This window comes from Gobius niger (genome assembly GCF_951799975.1).
Source record: "Gobius niger genome assembly, chromosome: 21".
Lineage (NCBI taxonomy): Eukaryota > Metazoa > Chordata > Actinopteri > Gobiiformes > Gobiidae > Gobius > Gobius niger.
Window position 1 is genome coordinate 11,407,010 of NC_136872.1, and position 21,270 is coordinate 11,428,279.

Sequence of the window (21,270 nt, forward strand, 5' to 3'; positions counted from 1 at the left end):
GGATCTGCTCCTGGGTGATGTTGTAGACTCGCTATCATGGTCTTGTAATGAAAGTGTTTCCCTATGACAAAACAGAATTTATAGTGGGCAGAGGCTGGTGCGCCAGCTCTTAAAGGTTTTCTTCTTTTTCAAACACTATTCAGTCGCTAAAAGACTATATTGATGATTAAGATAAACACACTTCAAAATACTCACTCAGACGGTTGTGAAGAATTTGTATCCATAGTTCTTCTTACCAGTTTTTCAGGTTTAGGAAAACTATTTATTTTTAGTGAAGGTTTGCACAATGTGTCCTTTGAATCATAACATGAATAACTGAGCGGAGCGTTCTTTAAATCTTGTTTTGTGTTAAGGAACATGACGCATGACAGTTATAACAATATCAGGTTTAATGAGGAGTTTAACATGTGTTGTAAATCTTTTAAAGTGGTGAATTTAACAAAAGCTATAGAGCTTCCAAATCAAATACAATATTATATAAATTAATTGACCCTTGACCCTTACTATAGCCGATATATTATTTATTTTTCCAACTGTTCTGTGTATAATTTTCTATTTGTATGTGTAAACAAAATCAGGTGCTATAGAGACCTCTAGTGGACTTTACAAGAATCACATACAAAATAAAACTTTTCTGTTTGTATATTTTTAAGACTAATTCTTCACATTTCACATCACCATGATTTGTGTCTTTGCAGCACATATTTCTGCTTTGGTAATAATTACATTTCTCTTTCATGTGATCAGGAATATGGCCTTTAAGAAAGTGAAGCTATGTAAACAATGTCACTTCTCTCCAAAAGGATTCAATTATGAATAAAAACATATAATTCAGAGTTGATGTTACAGTTATATAATCAATCAAAATGTAAAACACATATTGGTCTATATTGCCGGGGCATGAAGAGCCTGACAAGTCCTCGCATTTGGTTTGTACGTCAAGTGTCCATTTATGCCACAGCGGAAACAGTGTTGACATCTGACCTGGCAGTAAACAGTAAAAGGTACTTCTTCTATGGGACACAATCATCATCTGAAAAATGCAGATTCCTCGATGTGCCTCATTCTTCAGTGAGAGAAGGATAGCAGCGCAGGTCTCAGTCGTCCGGGTCAGCGCGGCCACACAGGAAGAAGCAGAAAAGGACACAGCATCCTCCGACCAGGAAGGCCATCAGCAAGATGTAAACCAGGGTGATGGTCCAGAAGGCAAACAGGTAAACAGTCTTATTGCAGTAAATGTCGGCGGTGGTGGCGTTGTTCACGTAGATGGGCTCATAAATCCTGTAGACCCACACATTACCTGGAGGAGGAGAGGGTTAGTGGGTTAAAACCTAATGGTTGTAACTTTGTACTTGAGCGGATGCACTGAACATGAGGAATTGATTTTGTGATCGGCATTTTCCAGCTCATCATTTGCCAAAAGTAAAATAAACAAATAATGAAATGGAGTATGGTTTATAAATAATACAACTCACCAGCAATGAACCAACAGCAGACAAAAGCGGACACCAGGGAGTTCCAGCTGGTGCAAAGCTTGTGGAGGAAGCTGGTGGAGCCTTCTTTGGGCTGTGCACAGGGCAGACAGGACAGCAAGGCCAGCATGAGGCCAAACGCCCCCATCACCACCAGGTAGATGGGGATGTAGTGCTCCCGGGGGCACTTATCCAAGTACACAGCACCTGTGATAAGATCAAAATGATTTGAAATTGTTAAAGTAGTTTAAAATATGCTTTTACATCAGAGCAAGTCGCAACCTGACAGGAATGAGGGTGATGCAAGTGTCATCAAAATACAAAAGAAGTACCTAATCAAAACTGAAATAAAGACAACAGCACCCCCCCAGCACTTTTGTGCTGACATATACGTTATTTTACTGGAAATGCAGTTGTGCTAAAGTTACCTTAAAAAGCTTTAGGAACTTTTATGATTAAAAGGCTCTTAGCCCAAGCTTTTCAACTCTAAAAGCAACAGACAGAAGAAGAATGCTGTTTTTTCTCCTTACCAATAGCTATTTGTGCCACAGGCAAGATGCTGACAAAGGCTTTGCTGCATACTGAAAAAAAAGAACATTTCAAAAATGTATCTGTGAGTTGTGAGCTGTGAGCATTATGAAGTTGTCAAATAACTCAGATGCCAGTCGTGCCTTACGTAGTACATGTAGTGGGGGTTTAGGAGCCTTCTTGACACGGTCTATCAAAGCACTCATTGTCACTGACAAAGGGCTCACCAACTGGAAGCAAAACCAAAAGATACAGGAGAACAGTAAACAGACACATTTATTAACATAACAATAACTTTTTTGAATAGGTTGTAACAGATAAAATAAGATACAGTATACTGGAAGCCTGTTTAGTTTGCCTATATCTCACTATTCTCTCTTTTCATTTCAGCTTGTGTCATTGTTTGGACTTTCCTTTGACTGCTTATAGCAAAGAAATATTTTTTCGTTCGTTCGTTATTTTATTTTGAACATGTGAGCAACACAACACTTTTACAAAATTTTAAACGTAAAGGCTGTTACAAATCAAAAGACAAAGCAAACTTGTCAGTTCCCTTGAAAAGCCAAATACAATTGCACATGTCCAAAAAGGAGTGAGGAGAAGTTAAACCTATTTAACCCCACCCCCTAGTTCAAAAACATATTGATAACATCATCATTTTCCTGTTCCTACATAAAATATTTGAGGTGGATCTCCAAAGAACGCAATACTATTACAACATACAATATACAAAACAATAATTGGACAAATTCAAATGCATAAATGAGTAGTTATATTTGAGGGCAGTAGTAATGGAGCACTGTAGCATGTCTGCACAAAGGTAATCTGTATGTGTAAGGAGTGACTGCATTCCCACCAAGCCAGTCCGACCAAACTGACAGGAAGAGCTTCCAGGACTTCCCACGACTTCAAAACACTACAAATGCGCGCTGATGTCTCCAACTGTTTATATACGGCTTACTTCATGAATTACAAGATCAGGTTAACCACGCTCCCAGTACATGTAAATGACATGAAAGCATAACGTGAAGTAATCTAGAGCCACGTAGAGTAATGGACTGATTTCATCTCCGAAGTAAACTCCAGTTCGCATTTACGCAATAAAACGATGTCAGTAAAACATCTATCACCAACAAACACATGCAACATTTTAATCGATCAAATGCTTTTTTTGACCCTGTTTGGTTGAATCTGCGCCTTACCTGTGCGTATGATGATTTCCTCACTTCACCTCTGCCTCTGCACCTTTTGTGGCACCACAGCACCGCGCCCACAGAGAGCGTGCGTCGGTGAGGTCACGTGATCTCTCTTGTCTCAAATTAGCACCGGACTACACAGTCCACTTCAACACATACTTTTTGAGTTACATGTGTTCAGTAATGAGAAAATTAATAACCAAAATGTACAGGTCTGGTTACTAAGTTTGAAGGCTTTATTATGACGCAAGGCAAAGTATGAAGGCTCCCCTTATTATAACTGGTAAAGTTTAAACTTTAGGGCTTATCAGATTCTTGATAAACAAATTCTTTCAAATGAGAGTCATTGAGTGGAATGCTGATAGGGATTTGGCCAGTATTTTTTATCTAGCATATGCTTAGTCATATTCAAACAGAGCTCCAACCTTTACTAGAGAATGATGTTTATTTCTTTCAATGTTCAGTGTGAATCTGCAAAAATAGTAGTCGAATAATTAAAATATCCCCAAGATTACACCCAGTGTAGATTTTTATTTTGCATGTTTTAACAAAACAAAAGTAAAAATTACAAAATGACACAATCACACTCTATAACATTAAAGGCAACATTGTAAGAGTTATTTTGGTAAATAGCCACACACAGAGAGCTTTTGGCTGCGCTTTTATCAGTGATAACAATGGAAAGGCTTGAACAGCATCCGCATATTGATCCGACCAGCAGATCAGCTGTAGAAGCTATTTGTCAGTTGCTGTTGTTGTTGTTGTTGTTGTTGTTGTTGTTGTTGTTGTTGTTGTTTTGTGTGGGATTGTGCTTAAGTGTTTTGTTAGAATTCAGTTCAATTCAGTTTTTTGTAAATTGTAGTTTATTTCTAGCATTTTGTTCATTTTCACATAAATGTTTTAAAGCACTAGGCCACTTTGTGAATTTGATATTGTTAAGCATTATTTAGATTTTATTATCATTATATAGTAAATCATTTTTTGTGGCTATGGTCACATGGCATGACACGCAGCTAAGCCACATAAGCCTTCTAACCCTTCTACTACTAATGTTCATTCACTGAAGAATAAGACGGATTATATTCGTCAGCTGTGCTCTTCCTAGACGATGGTGAAAGAATGTTGTGGAACCAAGGGTGCAAAGGGAGTGGAGGAAGCTATGGGGGACGGGGAAGGAGGAGGTGGAGGAGCTGACCAGTGAGGGACGCCACGCGCTGAAACAGGGAAAAACCCAGCAGGCGCTGCACTGCTCCAAAAACCTCCAAAAACATGCTGGTCAGGTGGGCCCACAATGGCTGCGCGCTCAGTTGCTGCGGCTCAGGACTTACCTAACATCTGAATGCGATTTCGTTGTACAATTGTGTGACAAATAAAACACTTACTTACTTATATAGAGGATAAATGGGACAGTGTGGTAGACTTGGATGGACCCATGATTTTTTTCTTTTTACCATTCAGACGCTGGACAGACGCAGGCCTGGAATATGTACTGCTTATTGTTTGCCATTGTCTGAACTGCATTTTGGGGGTTTGGACTTGGAGTTCATTTAAACTGTACTACATTGTGTATAAGTAATTATTTGAGTAATGTAAGCACTGTCACGTTTTTTTCTTCTTCTGACAAATAGCCACTACACCATGAGACTACTATTAATAATGACACTGTGCTTCAATCACAGGTCGGTGAGGCAGAGGCTGGAGGAGGTCTCGAGGTAAACAGAGGCTCTGGATAAACCTCTGCGCACATCAATTACGTGGCTCCTGCCCCTCTCTGACTCTGTTGTCTGGAGACGGACTTCGCCCAGCATGGAGTCCCACAAAAGGCCTCTCCTCCACAACTGCAAAAAAACACACATGCACACACACATAACATGCCATTTGTTCAAACAATTCATACATTGATAACATCTAAATGTTCGTTCTGTGACGTACGTGCTATAATGTAATTTAAGTTGACATTATTTAGCCGTGTGTTTAATCCTTGTGTGCCATCCCTGTGTCTGATGATGTGCAGGCTATGTTACAGAAATGAAAACAGTTGAGAAATCACCCACTCATGAATGAAGTGCCCAGGAGAGTAAAAAGTAACAAAGGCTCTCTCTTTCTTTGTGACCCAGCTCTCAAAATCTGTTCATGTGCAATGCAATAAAAATGAAACAAACCTCAATTGAAATATGAACATTGGAGTATCTTCTATAGAAGATAGCTCTGAGGTTAAATTCTGGGTTTCCTTCAGCCTGAAAGACCCGGGTTCTGATACTGTTATTCTCACACCGCAACACAGCATATACATCTGGCACTACAAGAAAAAAGAGGAGGGAAAAGAACAATGAAAGTTCAAGCAAAATGTTATGTTGACAATTGGATTTGGTGTTGGATTTGTTGAAATGACCTTTCTGTTTGGGCAGAGACAGGCCGGTCACTCTTCGCAGATGCACTGTGGTCACTACTGAGGGCTGAGGGAGGCAACAGTGGAAGACAGAGGGTGCTGGCAGATCCTCCGTAAGTTCACTACAAAATCAGTCAGAGAAATGTACAACTGATTGCATTGTAGTATGTGTAAAGGTAAACAGATGATTATAAACCCTTAACACCGTTACTGCTTTTGCACAGTTGTACTACTACCACTTTACTCAACTTTGCAATACTTTTATTACCATTCTAGATAAACACAACTTTTTTTTCCATTTAAAAGGTAATGCAAGGCGAGGCAAGTTTATTTGTGGAGAACAATCCATAACCAAAGTAATTCAATGTATATAAGTACAAAAATTACGCTTACACCTAAATTAAATTAAAGGCAAAGGATGCATGTTCTTGTAGTTGACATATACACAGCCAAGTAGAACTGTTTTCAGCCTAGATTAAAGTTGTTGTTGAGGCCTGTTTCAGAAAGACTGTTCCGTAGTTAACTGCTCCCAAATGAACAAAACGGGTACCAAAATCGACCCCTGGGGAACCCCACAAGTCAAAGACATTTGGTCTGACACACAGTTACCAATTTCAACACAGTCCCTTCAGTCCTCAAGCTGGGACTTGACCCATTTGAAAGCAGTGCCAGAGATGTAAACAGTGCTTTATAAATACAAATTGGGAAGAAAATATGTACGTAGTTCATCTTCTGAAGGCTCTACAAATTTCTAATTGTGTGTGTAACAGTAAATTATTGTATTCCACTTGATACTGGTGTTAATCGTGGGGCAGCGCCCTCTAGTGGCGGCAAACTCTATAAATAGTGGGGGCGACGTGAGCTCGGCACCATTCTGTCAATGCGCAGCCGAGCTGCTATGAGTGTTGGTGTTCCAGGTTCAAGGCTGACCAGCCGTTTTTGTCTGTTGCACAGATAAAGAACCCTTGTAAAACAACCCCGTCTCCTGACCGTTACTATCTAACACAACGCAGAGTCATCCACGTTACACTGGTGCCGTGACCGTTTTCTGTGACAACATCGAGCGGAGGTTAGCCTGTGGACACCGCGACGCAAAAGCCGCCCGGCAGTTACATCCAGGATCCAGCGGGACTTGCCAGCGCCAACTGCCCGCCCCCTACGCATCTACTCGGGGCCGCTCGGGCTGCTCGCTTCGGCCAACGTCTGGATCGTGCGTCAACTGAAGCGCGCGCCCTCGGAGCTACGCAGTACGCACCCGCCCTCTACGCATCAACCCGGTGCCGCTCGCGCTGCTCGCTTCGGCCAACGTCTGGGCCGCGCGTCAACTGGAGCCAACTGGAGCGCGCGCCCACGGAGCTACGCAGTACGCACGGACTCGTTGCAGCTCAGAGGAGGTGTCAGTGATCTGCATCGGTCCTTGATGCTCTCAGGTTTTACCATTGATGAGGTTACATGGTGTTTGCGCTAATACTGAATGACTTTATTTTATATGTGGCTTTGATACAATGAACTTTTTTTTCCTTCTCCCCTACAATTCTGAGTGTGATTTGGGACAATTTTGAGAACTATTTTAGTTTCACCTCAAGTTTTGTTTTGTGAAGTTTTATATTGAATCATGGAGAGTACTCCTGTTGGAAGAGGGAGGGGGCTTCCAGTCTACACCTCTAAGCCTTTAGCTAGTCTAGGCAGAGGTGCTCTTTTATTTTATCCAGAAGCATCCACACCAAAGCTGAGCTATGGTTTAAAACAACCTGGCAATGTTTCTTCTGTGAACCCAAACTGTAATGTGCGCCCTGATGCACAGGGAAATGAGGGTGTAAATGAACAGCTGCTAACTGATATAGCATCACATATTGGGCTTTCAATTGGTGAGAGTATTGCATCCTGCATTGAGTCACGTCTGAGCACTGCACCTAGTGCAGTCGGGGCATCGTTAAATGACCCTTCCCTACTGAATGTCATTGTGCGCCAGGACGTTAAAGAGCCTGTGAGTTTTAAAGGGGATGGTAATGACACATGTTCTGTTCAGGAGTGGGAGGTTATGATGCTGTCATATATGAAGAAAAGGGGCATCCCTGTGTCTGATCAAGCTGATGAGGTGCTGTTAAAGCTCACGGGGAGGGCGCGTGAAGTGGTTAAAGTGGGCATACGTTGTAAGCGTGTGTTGACCCTGACTGACGGCCCAGAGCCCATTTTTGAGATGTTAAAGCAGCACTTCAGTGACACACTGACCTCTAGTTTACCACTAGCTGACTTTTATGCGACAAAACCCCACTCTGGTGAACAACCCCTTGACTACTGGCTAAGACTAAACAGAGCCCTAGAGGTGACTGAGGACTCTTTGAAAAGACAAAGCAAAACTTTTGACTATCTATCACGTGATTTGGCTGCCATGTTCATTCAGAACTGTCCTGATACTGAACTGTCACTCATTTTCAAGTGCAGACCACTGCAAGAATGGACTGTCGCTGATATTCATGACAAGTTGGTTGAGCACTGCAGAGACCATAAGCAGGCATGTAAGCAGAAAATAAACACTGTCTTGTGTTCGCAGCGCCAGGAGGTTGCTGCTCCTGCCCAGAGTGCGAATCCCAGTAATGCAAAACCATCACAAGCTGCTGTTGCGTCGCCGCCGTCTGCACAGCAGGCAGAGGGTTCACCTGACCGCCTGGACAGAGTACTCGCCCTGCTCGAACGTGTACTTGCTCAACAATCACAGCAGCCCAGATATGTCAGTAAGTACAATGCACGCGGCCAGCCCTCCAAAGTCAAGCCCCTAGCGCCCTGTGCCGTGTGCAGTGATAATGGCCACACTACTCAGTATCACTGCAGGTCCGAACGTCTGTGCTTCACCTGTTTTGCACCTGACCACACGCGTGCGGAGTGCCCAAATGCTGTCAGTAAGCCCGGTGTTGTTAAGTCCACAGCGCAGCAGCAGGAAAACTAGCTGGCCTGCATGTGGGAGGGGCAAGTGTTAGGCCTAAAAATGATTCCCCTAATGTTAATGTGAGTGATGAAGAGGAGTTTATCTATCAAAGTATTTGCAAAGAAAGAGAGATGGGACGCACACCCGTAGTTCAAAATGTTCAGAGACTTCAGCAGCATGATCAGCTATTCTATGAGAATGTAACACTGAGTGGGAAAGTAAAAGTCTCTGCTTTACTAGACAGCGGTTCGATGGCCTGTACTCTAAGTGCTAGTCTAGTCCCCCAGTTGCTGCAGCAAGGTGTTATAGACCCCACCCTTGGTGAAACGGACGCTGTATTAATTGGATGTGGCGGGTCCAGAACTCTACCTGTGGGTGTGTGTGATCTCACAATGGAAATGTATGGCTGCAGTGTAATTGTCCCGACTCTCGTTGTCAATGGCCAGAGCGAAGATCTGATTGTTGGCAGTAACCTGTTACGGTATGTGATCAGTAGACTGAAAAGGGATTTCCAGAGCCAATGCCCTTCAGTGCTCACCTGCGGGAGTGATGCAGAACGGAGACTGTTGAGTTTAATGGCAGGAGTGGAAACTGAGAATGTCTCGGATGTGATCGGAACTCTCAAACTCAGGAAAGCTGTTACTCTGGAGCCTATGACAGAGCACCTAGTGTGGGCAAAGCTGCAGTATGTGGACAAACAGTTGGCTGGTAGTGAAGTTATTGTTGAACCAACAAGTGCTAAATCCAGTCCGAGAACAGTCATAGTCGGTAGAGCTGTTGCACTTTTAAGAGCTGATGGCTGGCTGCCTCTCAAAGTAATAAACCCGTCCCACAAATATGTCACTCTCAAACGTAATGCTAAGATAGCTGACGTCTCTTTGTGTGAATCAGTGGAGAAGTTTGGTGCTCAGTCTGTTCAGCAACAGGTACAGATTCAAAGTGCTAGATCAAATGTGCCCAGTCTTGTTTCAGATACCTCCACTTTACCGGACTGTCCCCAATTTAAGTCGCCGTGTCCTGTCTCTAGTTCTCTCCAGTCTAAGTTAAGTGAGCTGGGTCTGTCAGACATTGATGTTGAGTCATGTCAAGTTTCCCCTGAGTACAAAGCTAAGCTTGCTAAGCTCATTGTGGAGTACGAGTCAATTTTCTCCAGAGACAAACTAGACTGTGGCAAGGCTACTGGTTATCTGCATCGTATCAGAGTCCTAGATGAAAAGCCTTTTCGGCTCCCATGCAGGCGCATACCACCAACGCAGTATGAAAAACTACGGCAGGCCTTGGATGAAATGGAGGAGCGTGAGATTATAAGAAAGTCCAGCAGTGAATTTGCGTCACCCCTCGTGCTAGTCTCAAAGAGATCAGGAGACTTGAGAATATGCAATGATTTCCGCTGGCTCAATGCGCGCACAGTAAAGGATGCGCATCCGCTCCCTCACCCCGCCGACGCCCTAGCCGCTCTAGGTGGTAATGCCTTCTTCTCAACTATGGACTTGACCTCAGGATACTACAATGTGGAAGTGCATGAGGAGGACAAGAAATATACAGCTTTTTCATCACCATTCGGATTGTACGAGTACAATAGGATGCCGCAGGGCCTTTGCAATAGTCCGGCAACGTTCATGAGGATGATGTTAAGCATCTTTGGCGACCAGAACTTTATGAGTCTTTTATGCTATCTGGATGATGTTTTAGTGTTCGCCCCAAATGAAGATCTGGCCCTCGAACGTTTGCAAATGGTGTTTGATAGGCTCCAGTCCCACAACCTTAAACTCGCACCAAAGAAATGCAACTTCCTGCGACGCTCCGTTAAGTTCCTTGGTCATATCATTAGTGCCAATGGTATCCAGTCTGACTATGATAAAGTTGCTGCCATAACCTCCTTAAAAGAGTCAGACCTTATGGAGGATGGCACTTCAGTCCCCTCACAGCGTAAAGTCCGCTCCTTTCTTGGTATGGTTGTATATTACCAGCAGTTTATTGAGAATTGTTCAGCCATAGCCAAGCCGCTGTTCCGACTCACGTCAGGGTCCAAAGGTCCACGTGGAGCTGGTAGAAAACGCCACCAGACTCGTAAAAAGTTAAAAACTGACGACTGGACTGATGAATGTAAGCTGGCTTTTCACAAACTGAAACAGGCCTTATTAGACCAAGTCGTTCTGGCCCATCCGAACTTTAACGACCACTTTTTGCTCTCAGTTGACGCCTCCACAGATGGGTTAGGTGCTGTCTTGTCGCAAGTTCCTCCTGGTGGCACAACAGCAAGGCCAATCGCATTCGCAAGTAAATCCCTCACTTACGCCCAGTCAAAGTATCCTGCGCACAGATTAGAGTTTTTCGCATTAAAGTGGGCAGTGTGCGATAAATTCCACCACTGGCTGAGAGGTCATAAGTTTACCGTGTGGACAGACAATAATCCATTGACATACATTTTGTCCAAAGCTCGTCTAGATGCGTGTGAGCAGCGGTGGATTGCTAAACTTGCGCCTTTCCAGTTTGATATAAAATACATCCCTGGCCCCCGAAATGTAGTAGCTGACGCCTTAAGCAGAGAGCCGTTCGTACAGTCCAGTGCATCCCACCGTTTAACAAGGGTACCGTATAATGAGTTACTTGCTGAGGCTGCTGCTGTCGGTGCTAATGGCGTTCAAGATGCTTTTCGGTGGTCTGCTAACCCACCTGACATGACATCCGTGTGTGGCCAACCTGTTGTTCAAGGTGTGGCAGTTGCTAGGTCTGGCTCGTTATCATCGCTAGAGGTCGCTGCTGTGCTTAATGAACTTAAAAGCCGCGATTCAGACTTGTGCTCACACGCGTTGCTCCTGCCCCAGTTCACGCAATCAGTCCTGTTGCCCCCACAAATTGACTCTGAGGTTCTCTCCCACAATGAATTAAAGGACAAACAGAGAAATGATACAGATCTGAGCAAAGTCATTTTCTATGTGGAAAGAGGAAGGAGACCATCAAGGAGGGAACGTGCAAAGGAATCTGCTGGTGCAAACAAAATATTGCGGGACTGGGAGAAACTAACTATGAGAGATGGAGTACTTTACCGTGTGACAAAGGATCCAGTCAATAAAAGAAAAACATACCTGTTTGTTGTCCCCCTCTCATTACGCCACAAAGTGCTAAAAGGTGTTCATGATGAGGCTGGCCACCAGGGGCAGCAAAGGACTTTGTACTTAACAAGACAGAGGTTTCACTGGCTAGGGCTCTCTCGGGATGTTATGGACTATGTTAAACACTGCAGGCGCTGTGTAGTAAGCAAAACCCCTGAGCCTGAAGCCAGAGCGCCTTTAGAAAATATTAGAACCTCTGAGCCTCTTGAACTTGTCAGTATTGATTTCTGGACAGCTGAAGATTCTGCTAATAGGTCCCTTGATGTGCTTGTTGCAACAGACCATTTCACTAAAATGGCGCACGCCTTCTTGTGTCCTAACCAGTCAGCCAAAGCAGTCGCCCATCAGCTGTGGAACAACTATTTCAGTGTCTATGGATTTCCAAAACGTTTGCATTCTGATCAGGGAGCCAATTTCGAGAGTGCTCTGATAGCGGAATTACTACATGTTGCAGGCGTGCAAAAATCGCACACTACTCCCTATCATCCAATGGGTAACGGCTCGTGTGAAAGGATGAACCGTACTATTGGCAACATGATTCGAGCACTTCCACCAAGAGCAAAACATCGTTGGCCCCAAGCTCTAAAATCACTGACGTTTGCATACAACTGTACTATACACGAGACAACTGGCTATGCCCCATTCCTGCTCATGTTTGGGAGAGTTCCGCGCCTTCCAGTGGACGTTATGTTTGGCTCTGTGCTCAATGATCCGGAGGTGGTGGACTATGACTGCTATGTTGAATCCTTGCGTCAAAACATGAGAGAGGCTATGGCAGTAGCACAGTCGACAGCAACAAAACAACTTCAGCGCCACACTGAACTGTACAATAAGAAAGTGCGCGGTGCTCCTGTTGAGGTGGATGATCGTGTGTTATTGGCCAACAAAGGTGAACGTGGCAAAAGAAAGCTTGCTGATCGCTGGGAGAATAAAATCTATGTGGTGGTGGAGAAAAATGATGAGAGCCGCACATTTAAGATTCAAAACCCAACAAATGGACAGATGAAAGTCGTACATCGCAATCTGATAATGCCAGTGAACTTTTTGCCCTTACCTGAAACCGAACTAAATAACCAAGAGGAACAAATATTGTCCCCCGTATCGAGTTCAGTGGACCTCAGTAGGTCTACAGTCACTGATGCATCCTCAGAATCGGCAGAGTTTAGAACCAGAGCATGGGTGTCGGAGTTACCATCAAATACGGGCAGTGTGACAAATGTGGAGGATGCTGTCCCGGACAATGTCCCTTTGAATGAGCCAGAGAGTGGTTCTGTGGACTCTAGCCTCGCACAAACCCCTGTCCCACACCCTGACCCAGAGACTACTGTGACCCCTGACTCTGACATGCCTATCGTCCCCACTGTGACTTCAGCTAACGCAGTAACTGACCATAGGTCTAGAGCTGGACGTTTACTGAGACCAGTGACTCGACTTATTCAGATGATGCACCAAAAATCTGTTTCAGTCCTGTAAATTTTTTTACGGACTTCAGTACCCATTTCTTTGGGGAGAGTTTTGCAACATTTTGGTGATGTTGCCATTTTGAGTTTGTACTGTTTGTTGTACAAGCGTGATTTTTGTTTTATGTACTTTGAGGTGTACCTGCAGTTACATTTTTACAGAATATGTAAGTGGGCATATTCTATTTACCCTATGTGTGTAGATGGGTTTTGGCCATTCCGGTCTCGCACTAATCCCTCGGGGATAGTTATTTTGCTGGGTTTTGTAGCTGTGTCAGGTGCTCGACATAACCTCGCTAGTACGGTTGGGAACTAGAGTGCTTTATATGTTTCCTGTACACATAAGTATGGATTTTACACGCTGTATTTTTTTGTACCCTGTGCAGTGCTGGTCTATTTTGTTTTTTTGTTATGGGTCAAGTGGAATTCAGCAGAGGGGAATGTAACAGTAAATTATTGTATTCCACTTGATACTGGTGTTAATCGTGGGGCAGCGCCCTCTAGTGGCGGCAAACTCTATAAATAGTGGGGGCGACGTGAGCTCGGCACCATTCTGTCAATGCGCAGCCGAGCTGCTATGAGTGTTGGTGTTCCAGGTTCAAGGCTGACCAGCCGTTTTTGTCTGTTGCACAGATAAAGAACCCTTGTAAAACAACCCCGTCTCCTGACCGTTACTATCTAACACAACGCAGAGTCATCCACGTTACATGTGGTAACCCTAACCCTGGTCTGTATTGATATTTCGTAAACTCACCGTAGCTGCATATGTGAATGGGAGAAGAGTCTTAGCAGGAAGCGCCCAGTGGCTCCTGGGAGGAAGGTGGTGGGCAGAACGACGTAGCGTCCCGGACTGAAGCAGGCTCTGACTGTGACGCTGCGAGAGTCCATGTACACCGAGCTGGCTGCCTGCTCCACCACACTCTGCACCCGGCTCCAGCGGTTCACCTCCACCTAAAAAAAAAAACAAGCCATTGTAAGGTGGAAAGGGGCTCGAGTGTGTTTAGCTTGATGTGAGACACTGCTCTCACCTTGAGCACTTCAAATCCAATAGGCAGGTTTTCCCCATCTCCATTTTTCCTCCGCATCCTCCTGTCTTCCTGCTGTAGACAGATCAGCACCTCCTCCTCTTTGGCCCGTACTTCAAACAGAAACTAAAAACAAGGCTTCATTCATTTTTTCATCAACAATGAATGTACAGTACATGATTGCTGTTTGTATCGCTGTCTGTAGGCCTATGTACTGTAATCATATCTGCTAGTCCTCAAAGAGACATAAATGCAGGAGGATACAGAATCAACAAGCTTTATGTAATGTATGCAACCAATTAGAAGACAATAGTTGACTGACAATGCTTTGACAGAAACCCTTTTCAAAAAAGTATTTGATTAGTTTGGTAATCATGAAAACGCTTCAGATTCAGACTCATCTTCTTTTCTGTCTGCACAACATAACAGTACTGTAAAAATATTCAATATATACAAAACTTGGCTGGTACTTTTACAGGTAAAGTGCTTTATGTGTATATAAACATCAGTGGATAATAAAATTGGGGAGATCAGATCGAGGCTTAATATAGCACTTTCTTTAAATGTAAACAAAACACCCAAACTTGCCAGCAAAATTCACACAGGATTTGAACCCTTTCTTGTTGTGAGAGAAGATCATTCCCACTCAGCCGCTGCCTGGTATGTACCTGTGGGTTGTGGAGGAAAGTGTCTCTGTGGTTGATGCATCCCCCACACCGACTCCTCTTATCCATCTGCTCGTCCCAAACTCCGCTCAGCTTTGCCGGAGCATTTTCATCTGACTTCACTGTGACAGCCTTCCCTCTGGGTTTACTTCTGCCCCTGTTCCCCTGGCTCTCCCCCAACCGTGTCTCTTTGCAGTTTCCTCTCTGCGGTTTGGCCTTCAGAGAGTGCCTTCTCTGTGGGACAGAGAGGAGAGGAGGAGGGGCTGCAGGTATAGAGGGAGCTAGGGTCCATTCTCCGATGCGGCTGAACTCTCTCCAGTGTGAACGGGGCCATAGCAGGGCCTTCTCCACCAGACGACACACAACCACATCAGTGAAGTAATGGCAGAAGTCTTCAAACTCCATCCTGGCAAATAAATAGAGGCTTGTGAAACTGTATCCGAAGTAGAGTCATTTTTGTTAATTGAAAATTGGCTTTGGCCATAGGATCTGGCAACCCATGTGTTTGGCTCATTCTGATTTTTTATTTGTCTCAAGACCCCCTGAAACCTTCACAACTTTTACTTCATGTAAATATTTGCGTTTATTGTAAATAAGATAACATTGATTCATAAAATCAGTATTTATATCTCTTATCTGGGGACATACAAATAAATAGATCATTATTATGAAATAGTTAAAATCCTATATATCATAGCTTTAATAAGAATTGCAATGATGTTGTCATTGCAGTTACATAGTGCCATCTGTTGATACAACATGTTGAATAACATGTAAAGAGTGAGACAAGGTTGAGATTAAGGTAAAGAGAAATTCAAAAAACGAGCAAATGTGTATTTTAATCCCTAATTCAGTGTCACTAAGGCAACTGAGGTAAATTCAACATCTACAGCAACATTAATAAACTTACCAGAACTCTCCAATGTCTCGAACAGGAAGGCCCAACTTTTCTTTGTCTGTGCGAGTAATCTGCTGCCACTGTTGTGACCTACAGGGGGCGGTCAAGGATAGTAAAATGTTTGGGTCACCACACTGGAAATACCTTTAAAAGACAATAACTTCTGGAAGCCCTTACTATTCCCTAGTGACTATTTGAAAATCCTATAATGTAGATGGCAGGTGTCTTATGACTAAGAGCTTATAAAAGTCCTCCCCACTCTGTTGTAAAATGTTATTACTAATAGAACCAAATGTCCAAAACAGTTACAAAGGCGCAGTAAAGTTTTCAGGCTGAATGTCAGCAGACTGGATATTCCCCGGCCTCATATAGATCGTTTGGTGGAGTGAGAGGAGCGACATGTGGCAGTGCATTCAAAGAGGCCTCACCCGTGACTCCAGGATCCCGTCCAGTCTGTCGTCCCCCACGGGTTCCTCATGCGCACCAGAAGGAGTCGGGACAGCCTGCCTGTGCAAGGCAGCTCAGGCACAAGCACCTTCTTGACTGCGGTGATCCCGTAGGCGTGTCCCCTGACCAGGCCACACTCCATGACCGACTCCACCAGCTCACCCTCCGCGGGCTAAGACAGACATTGAAGTCTCCATGTATCCCAAAATAATGCAATATACATCATACTTTTTTATCAATTCGATTATAATGGCTTGCCTAGTATTACATTTACTTCCCATTCCCTATAAACATCAATTGCTGGAATGTGTTGAAATGTTTCTTAAAGTTACCCTGATGAAGCAAGTGATCAAGGCTTTTCTCTCGTGTGCTTTGGCCAGTGTCTGGAACAGCGCCCTCCTCTGGTCACTGTGCAGACTGAGAGCTTCTCGGTCCAGACTGAGGGGCTCCGAAACTCCACCGGTGAAATCGATCAGGGCCTCTGCTGTGTTTCCTCCCTCCAGAGCCTCATAGCAGCCGTTCAGCCTTAGCAAACGGGACATGTGCGGGATAAAGACAGATTTATGGATTCAATATCAGCAAAGTAGGTGTTATTGAGTGGATAGTGTACAGTTTGGGGTGGGGCAACAACGCACAGCACAGCCAAGATCAGAAATCCCAGCAGATCATTAGTGAATCCTGGGTTTGACAGTGTCACATTACATACAAACTACCTGTCATTTTTTTGCATTGCTGCATCGCCAACTGCACTACGTCCCCATGCTTGCTCTATACAAGTCTGCCAAATCACCAATGAGTTTCCAGAGTTTCCATGATCTTTTAACTTGAGAATAAAAAGGAATTTCCCTTAAGGCCCCTGTTCAGGATTCCAAAAGTAATAAAGGGATAAGTGACCGTACTTAATCTAATTTGCTTTTTAGCGGAGTCTTGTCTCAGCATTAAGTGGCTTTGTTTAATATGACTGCATTAGCCCGGAGAAGCTTTGTGGAGGGTTACAAAGAATATGACTTTTCATTATGTGTGATTTGCAAACTAAGTCCACCTTCAGGTAGGTAGATGTTTCATAAACAAAGGCATTCGAGGACACACTCACTTGGCATAAGCCTTCTCCAGCAGAGCGCTCCAGAACTCTCGAGGCGTGGCTGAGCGGCAGAACAGCAGAGCGCCATCTGCACTGACGGGCAAGCGGTCGTCCACCACGACGTCCACCCAGCGGCCGAAACGCCAGAAACGGAAGTGGAAAATGCCTGCGTATAAGTCCAGACGCTTTGGGTTCCACTCCTGGTCTACGTGATCAGGAATCACCTGGAGAAAAAGAAATTAAAAGAAAACTTCATGAGCATCAGATTGGGAATATGTGGTAGGTGGGTCAAATAGGAAAGCAAATACCTTTTTCCACAAAGATGGCTCAGATGCAAGACAAGAAATGGCGGCAACCATCCAGCAGTTACCTAGACTGCCTTGGTGGAGGTCCCTGGTGCTGATGCCATCCACAAACAGACGTGGATCCTTACATATCTCCTGATGGGAACGAGGGGTTGGTACAGATTACAGAGATGGAGAGTGAGGTGTGTTTTGTTGGGGATTCAGGATTCAGAGTGTCAGAGCTGAGGGGACTGACCCCCGTGGGTGGGCCTGGTGTATGAAACTGTAGAAGTACTCTCTCTCATACGCCCACACAGCGAGGGGCTGTGACCTCTGCAGCTCAAAATCTTGAAATCAATCAGGCTCTTGTCATATCATGTTTTTGAAAAGAGCCCTAGGTTCTACATGTTTTCATCTAGCTCAGAGAATATTCAATCATTATAGTTAGCAATATAGAGTATGCAAACGGGTGTCCATATAATTTATACTAATGCTAAACAAAACCACACGTCAAGGATCCTTCTTATTTTCTGTTTGTTTGGGACCCAACACACAGAAATCCTGATCTTCCCTTAAGGACTTTCACCAAAAGGTTTTGTCTCATGTAGTCAGTGATATTACTGAGAGTGTTTGTTGCAGTCTCCTAATATAAAACAGCCACCACCATGAGGAGCATCTTGTATGGCAGCCACAATAATCAGCTACACATTTACTCGCCAATCACAACACTGGGCTAAAAACACTTGGGCTATTTCAAATGACCACTACTGTATATATAAGGACAAGGGCAGTGGTCGTTGGGCAGCACGCCCCACTCTCTCCCAGTGTGGGCTAAAGTTTCACTGCCCCAAGCCTTTTGAATTAAACCAATTTAAACTAATACTATGATGCAACTGTACTGTAAGAGACTACATGTAAACATGTGCTGAACATATTTCTTAGAGCAGTGACTCCCCCTTGCTTGTGCCAAAGACACTCTAGTCTAAACCAAGGCTGACATAAATGCAATAATTTCACACAAACAAACAGCAATTCAAACAGCAATTGTGTGTTAGGTGTGGGAGTAATATTTTTTACTTGACCCTCAGACAAAACAAAACACTGGGGTCCCCCTGCAATCTCTGACGCCCCCCTCGGATGTCCCGCCCCTCTGGTTGGGAGCAGCTGTTCTGAAGTAGAGGAACTATCCATAATTAACTGGTCTTCCATCATTTTAAACGTTAAGTTAACATGTTTTACTATTTGACATTATCTATTAAAGTTACTTCTAATATTACAAAGTTAGAAAACAAAAAAAGTTGATTATAATGTGGGCTGTAGACAAATACTTTCTTACACAGGCGTATTTAAAGCATGATGAATGCTGCTTATGCATCTAAATGTAGCCTCCTCACCCTTGGCCTCCTCCAGGACAGTCCCGGCGGTGGCTCCCTCTTAAAGAATAGGGACTGGGCCGAGGCGGGGAACAGGGGGTCCTTGAACAGCGCTCCACGCCTCTGACAGGAGCGCCTCAGTTTGTGAAAGCTCTGGCCCTGGAAACTGACCACCCGCTCAGGCATTTCTCAACAGACACCTGAAGGGGACAAGACCACGTCAAGCTAATAATAAAGAATAAAATATAGTGAAGAAAATGTACAGACTTACGATTAAAAGAAAAAACATATTTGAAGGGTATGTTGTAGATGTTATAAAGCAATCCGTCTCTACATCATAACCTTTGCATCATCATTTCCATATCAATTGTTGACCTATTGATCAACCAGTATCACCTTAGCAATGGTGGCAACTAACTAACAGCTTAATAAACCATTGCTTTTCCGTAGTAGTAGAACCCATTGACCTTAATATGACCTGTGACAATCTTGGGTGAGTGTTGTTGTCGGCTGAACTGTTTTAGTCATCAGTGATTTGACCTGGACCCTGACGCAGCAGCTCATGTGTGGGTCATGAGTATCAGAAAGGTACATCAGGTGTCCCCCACTCCCCCTCTGGTGAGGGGGTTGGGGTCATCTGGGGGCCCGCAGCTCAGAGGGATATCATGGAGAGAAACCTTACAAGTGGAGATAACCCAGCGGTCGAGGTTAGCAAAGCCTGGTTTAGTTTTCTGGGATCGGATTAAGAGTCAGATAGATCTTAACAAATGCACAATGCTGCATGAGTGTCCTGGTAAAATATACGAAACACAAACAACTCCAGGTATGTTCAAGGCAATGCATCGCATATACAGTAAGTACTTTGACTTCATTTTTTGTAACTGCTACCTTTAAGGTTACATTTTTAGAGTACTGTTCTAGCTCTGGTTCTATATGTTTCATCTTTATAGTCATTACACGATATAATTATTGCATAACAAGTGTGAGTGTATTTCTGCGTACAGCATAGAACCCGTTGCCCCCGACAACACCAAATGGTTTTAATGTTTCATGAGAATAACTGCAGGTTGATATTTCCTCTGTAACATCATTGCAAAAAGACATTAATCATTCTGAGTCTTGTTTTGCAATAATACATATCGGTTAACAGAAATCAAGCCCCATGCCAGAGTGCAGCTTTTACCTTCTGGACAGCAGAGGTGTCTCCTCGCTCGTACTTCTTCTGGATGATTTCTTCTGTGCAACAGGCTCTTTTTCGGTCAATCAGGGAACTCTATATTTCAAAACAAACGGTCGTCTCAGTCTCAAACAAAGTCAACATTGAGATCGATACATCTCAGTTCATCAGTGGTCAAAGACCACATCTACACCCATCCTCCTGGTAGGCTATAGGGAACATATAGTGTCCTGCGGGTGCCAAATGTCGTGACACGCAGGGCAGGGTGTCACATAGGACCCGCGTAACCCAACTCCATCTCTTACCGATGATAGACACACAGGTGACATAACAATTGCAGACAGGAAAAGTGCCATGTAAACAGCAACAATCACTCTCCACACACAGAGCAGAAACATAGCGTTCTGTGGATGATTCCCACATGAAATGCAACATTTGATTTGAATCATGTCAATAATAATGCGTTTGTGGATATATTAGGAAATGTTATTACCTAATTGTGTGATGCAACTGGCCTCATTACTAAGATTACTTCAAGGCAATAGGTAATGTAACTTATTTTACTATTATGTGCCAAGTTTTAGTTGTAGATTTGTAATTAGCAGAGACATGGTTCTTGTAGTTTTGAGGAGATTGTTTAGTAATATTTGATTAAATAGTAGAATACTGTATGTGGGGGAAAAAGCTTGAATCATTGAGAGAATAATAACAGTATTACTAATAATGAATAAAATAATAAATGAATAAACAAAAATTAGAAACACAAATAAAGAAATAAAAATAGATTTAAAAAAATCTACATATGTTTTCGCAACCACTTCAACCAATAGCAACTTTAATGTAATTCAAAAATAAAATGATTATAAAAATAATAATTCAGACTCGGAGAAGAGCGCGCTACTTACTGCTCCTCTTCTCCCCGGTGACTATGCACATTTTGCCGGCTGCTCCTCCTGCGCTCCTCGTTACTCTTCGCTGCTCCTCTTCTCCTCCTCCTCCTCCTGCTCCTCATGCCACTTCTCCCATTGTGAACAGCTGCATGACCCGTGCTTTTTGGTCTGTCCGCTTATCTCGAGCCGTCTCCTCCTTCCCGTCAGCGCCCCGGCCTCACTCGTGCAGACTCGGAGGGGTATCTGTTGCTGTCGAGTGGGTTGCCCCTGTCACCTGAGATAGCGGGAGATACGAGTCAGCTGCAGCCGGCCAGGCGTCCTCCGTTTTAACCGCTTCACTGCC

General features: G+C 43.8%; 2 protein-coding genes across 2 annotated transcripts; both read right to left on the reverse strand.

Annotated features, from left to right (window-relative positions):
• Positions 1-920: 920 nt before the first annotated feature.
• On the reverse strand, positions 921-3,256 carry LOC306981165 (transmembrane protein 272). The gene is made up of 5 exons (XM_079580718.1): positions 3,203-3,256; positions 2,149-2,230; positions 2,003-2,053; positions 1,476-1,679; positions 921-1,300 (listed from the first exon to the last, which is right to left on the reverse strand). The coding sequence occupies exons 2-5, from the start codon at positions 2,204-2,206 to the stop codon at positions 1,098-1,100; spliced, it is 516 nt and encodes a 171-aa protein (XP_079436844.1). The 5' UTR covers positions 2,207-2,230; positions 3,203-3,256; the 3' UTR covers positions 921-1,097.
• A 1,561-nt stretch (positions 3,257-4,817) lies between these two features.
• On the reverse strand, positions 4,818-20,133 carry LOC306980350 (calpain-5). The gene is made up of 13 exons (XM_079579698.1): positions 20,044-20,133; positions 18,882-19,060; positions 17,512-17,643; positions 17,216-17,427; positions 16,455-16,647; positions 16,104-16,294; positions 15,688-15,765; positions 14,781-15,183; positions 14,116-14,238; positions 13,842-14,038; positions 5,589-5,707; positions 5,359-5,495; positions 4,818-5,034 (listed from the first exon to the last, which is right to left on the reverse strand). Exons 2-13 carry the CDS (start codon positions 19,044-19,046, stop codon positions 4,870-4,872), a joined length of 2,115 nt encoding a protein of 704 aa, XP_079435824.1. The 5' UTR covers positions 19,047-19,060; positions 20,044-20,133; the 3' UTR covers positions 4,818-4,869.
• Positions 20,134-21,270: the final 1,137 nt, after the last annotated feature.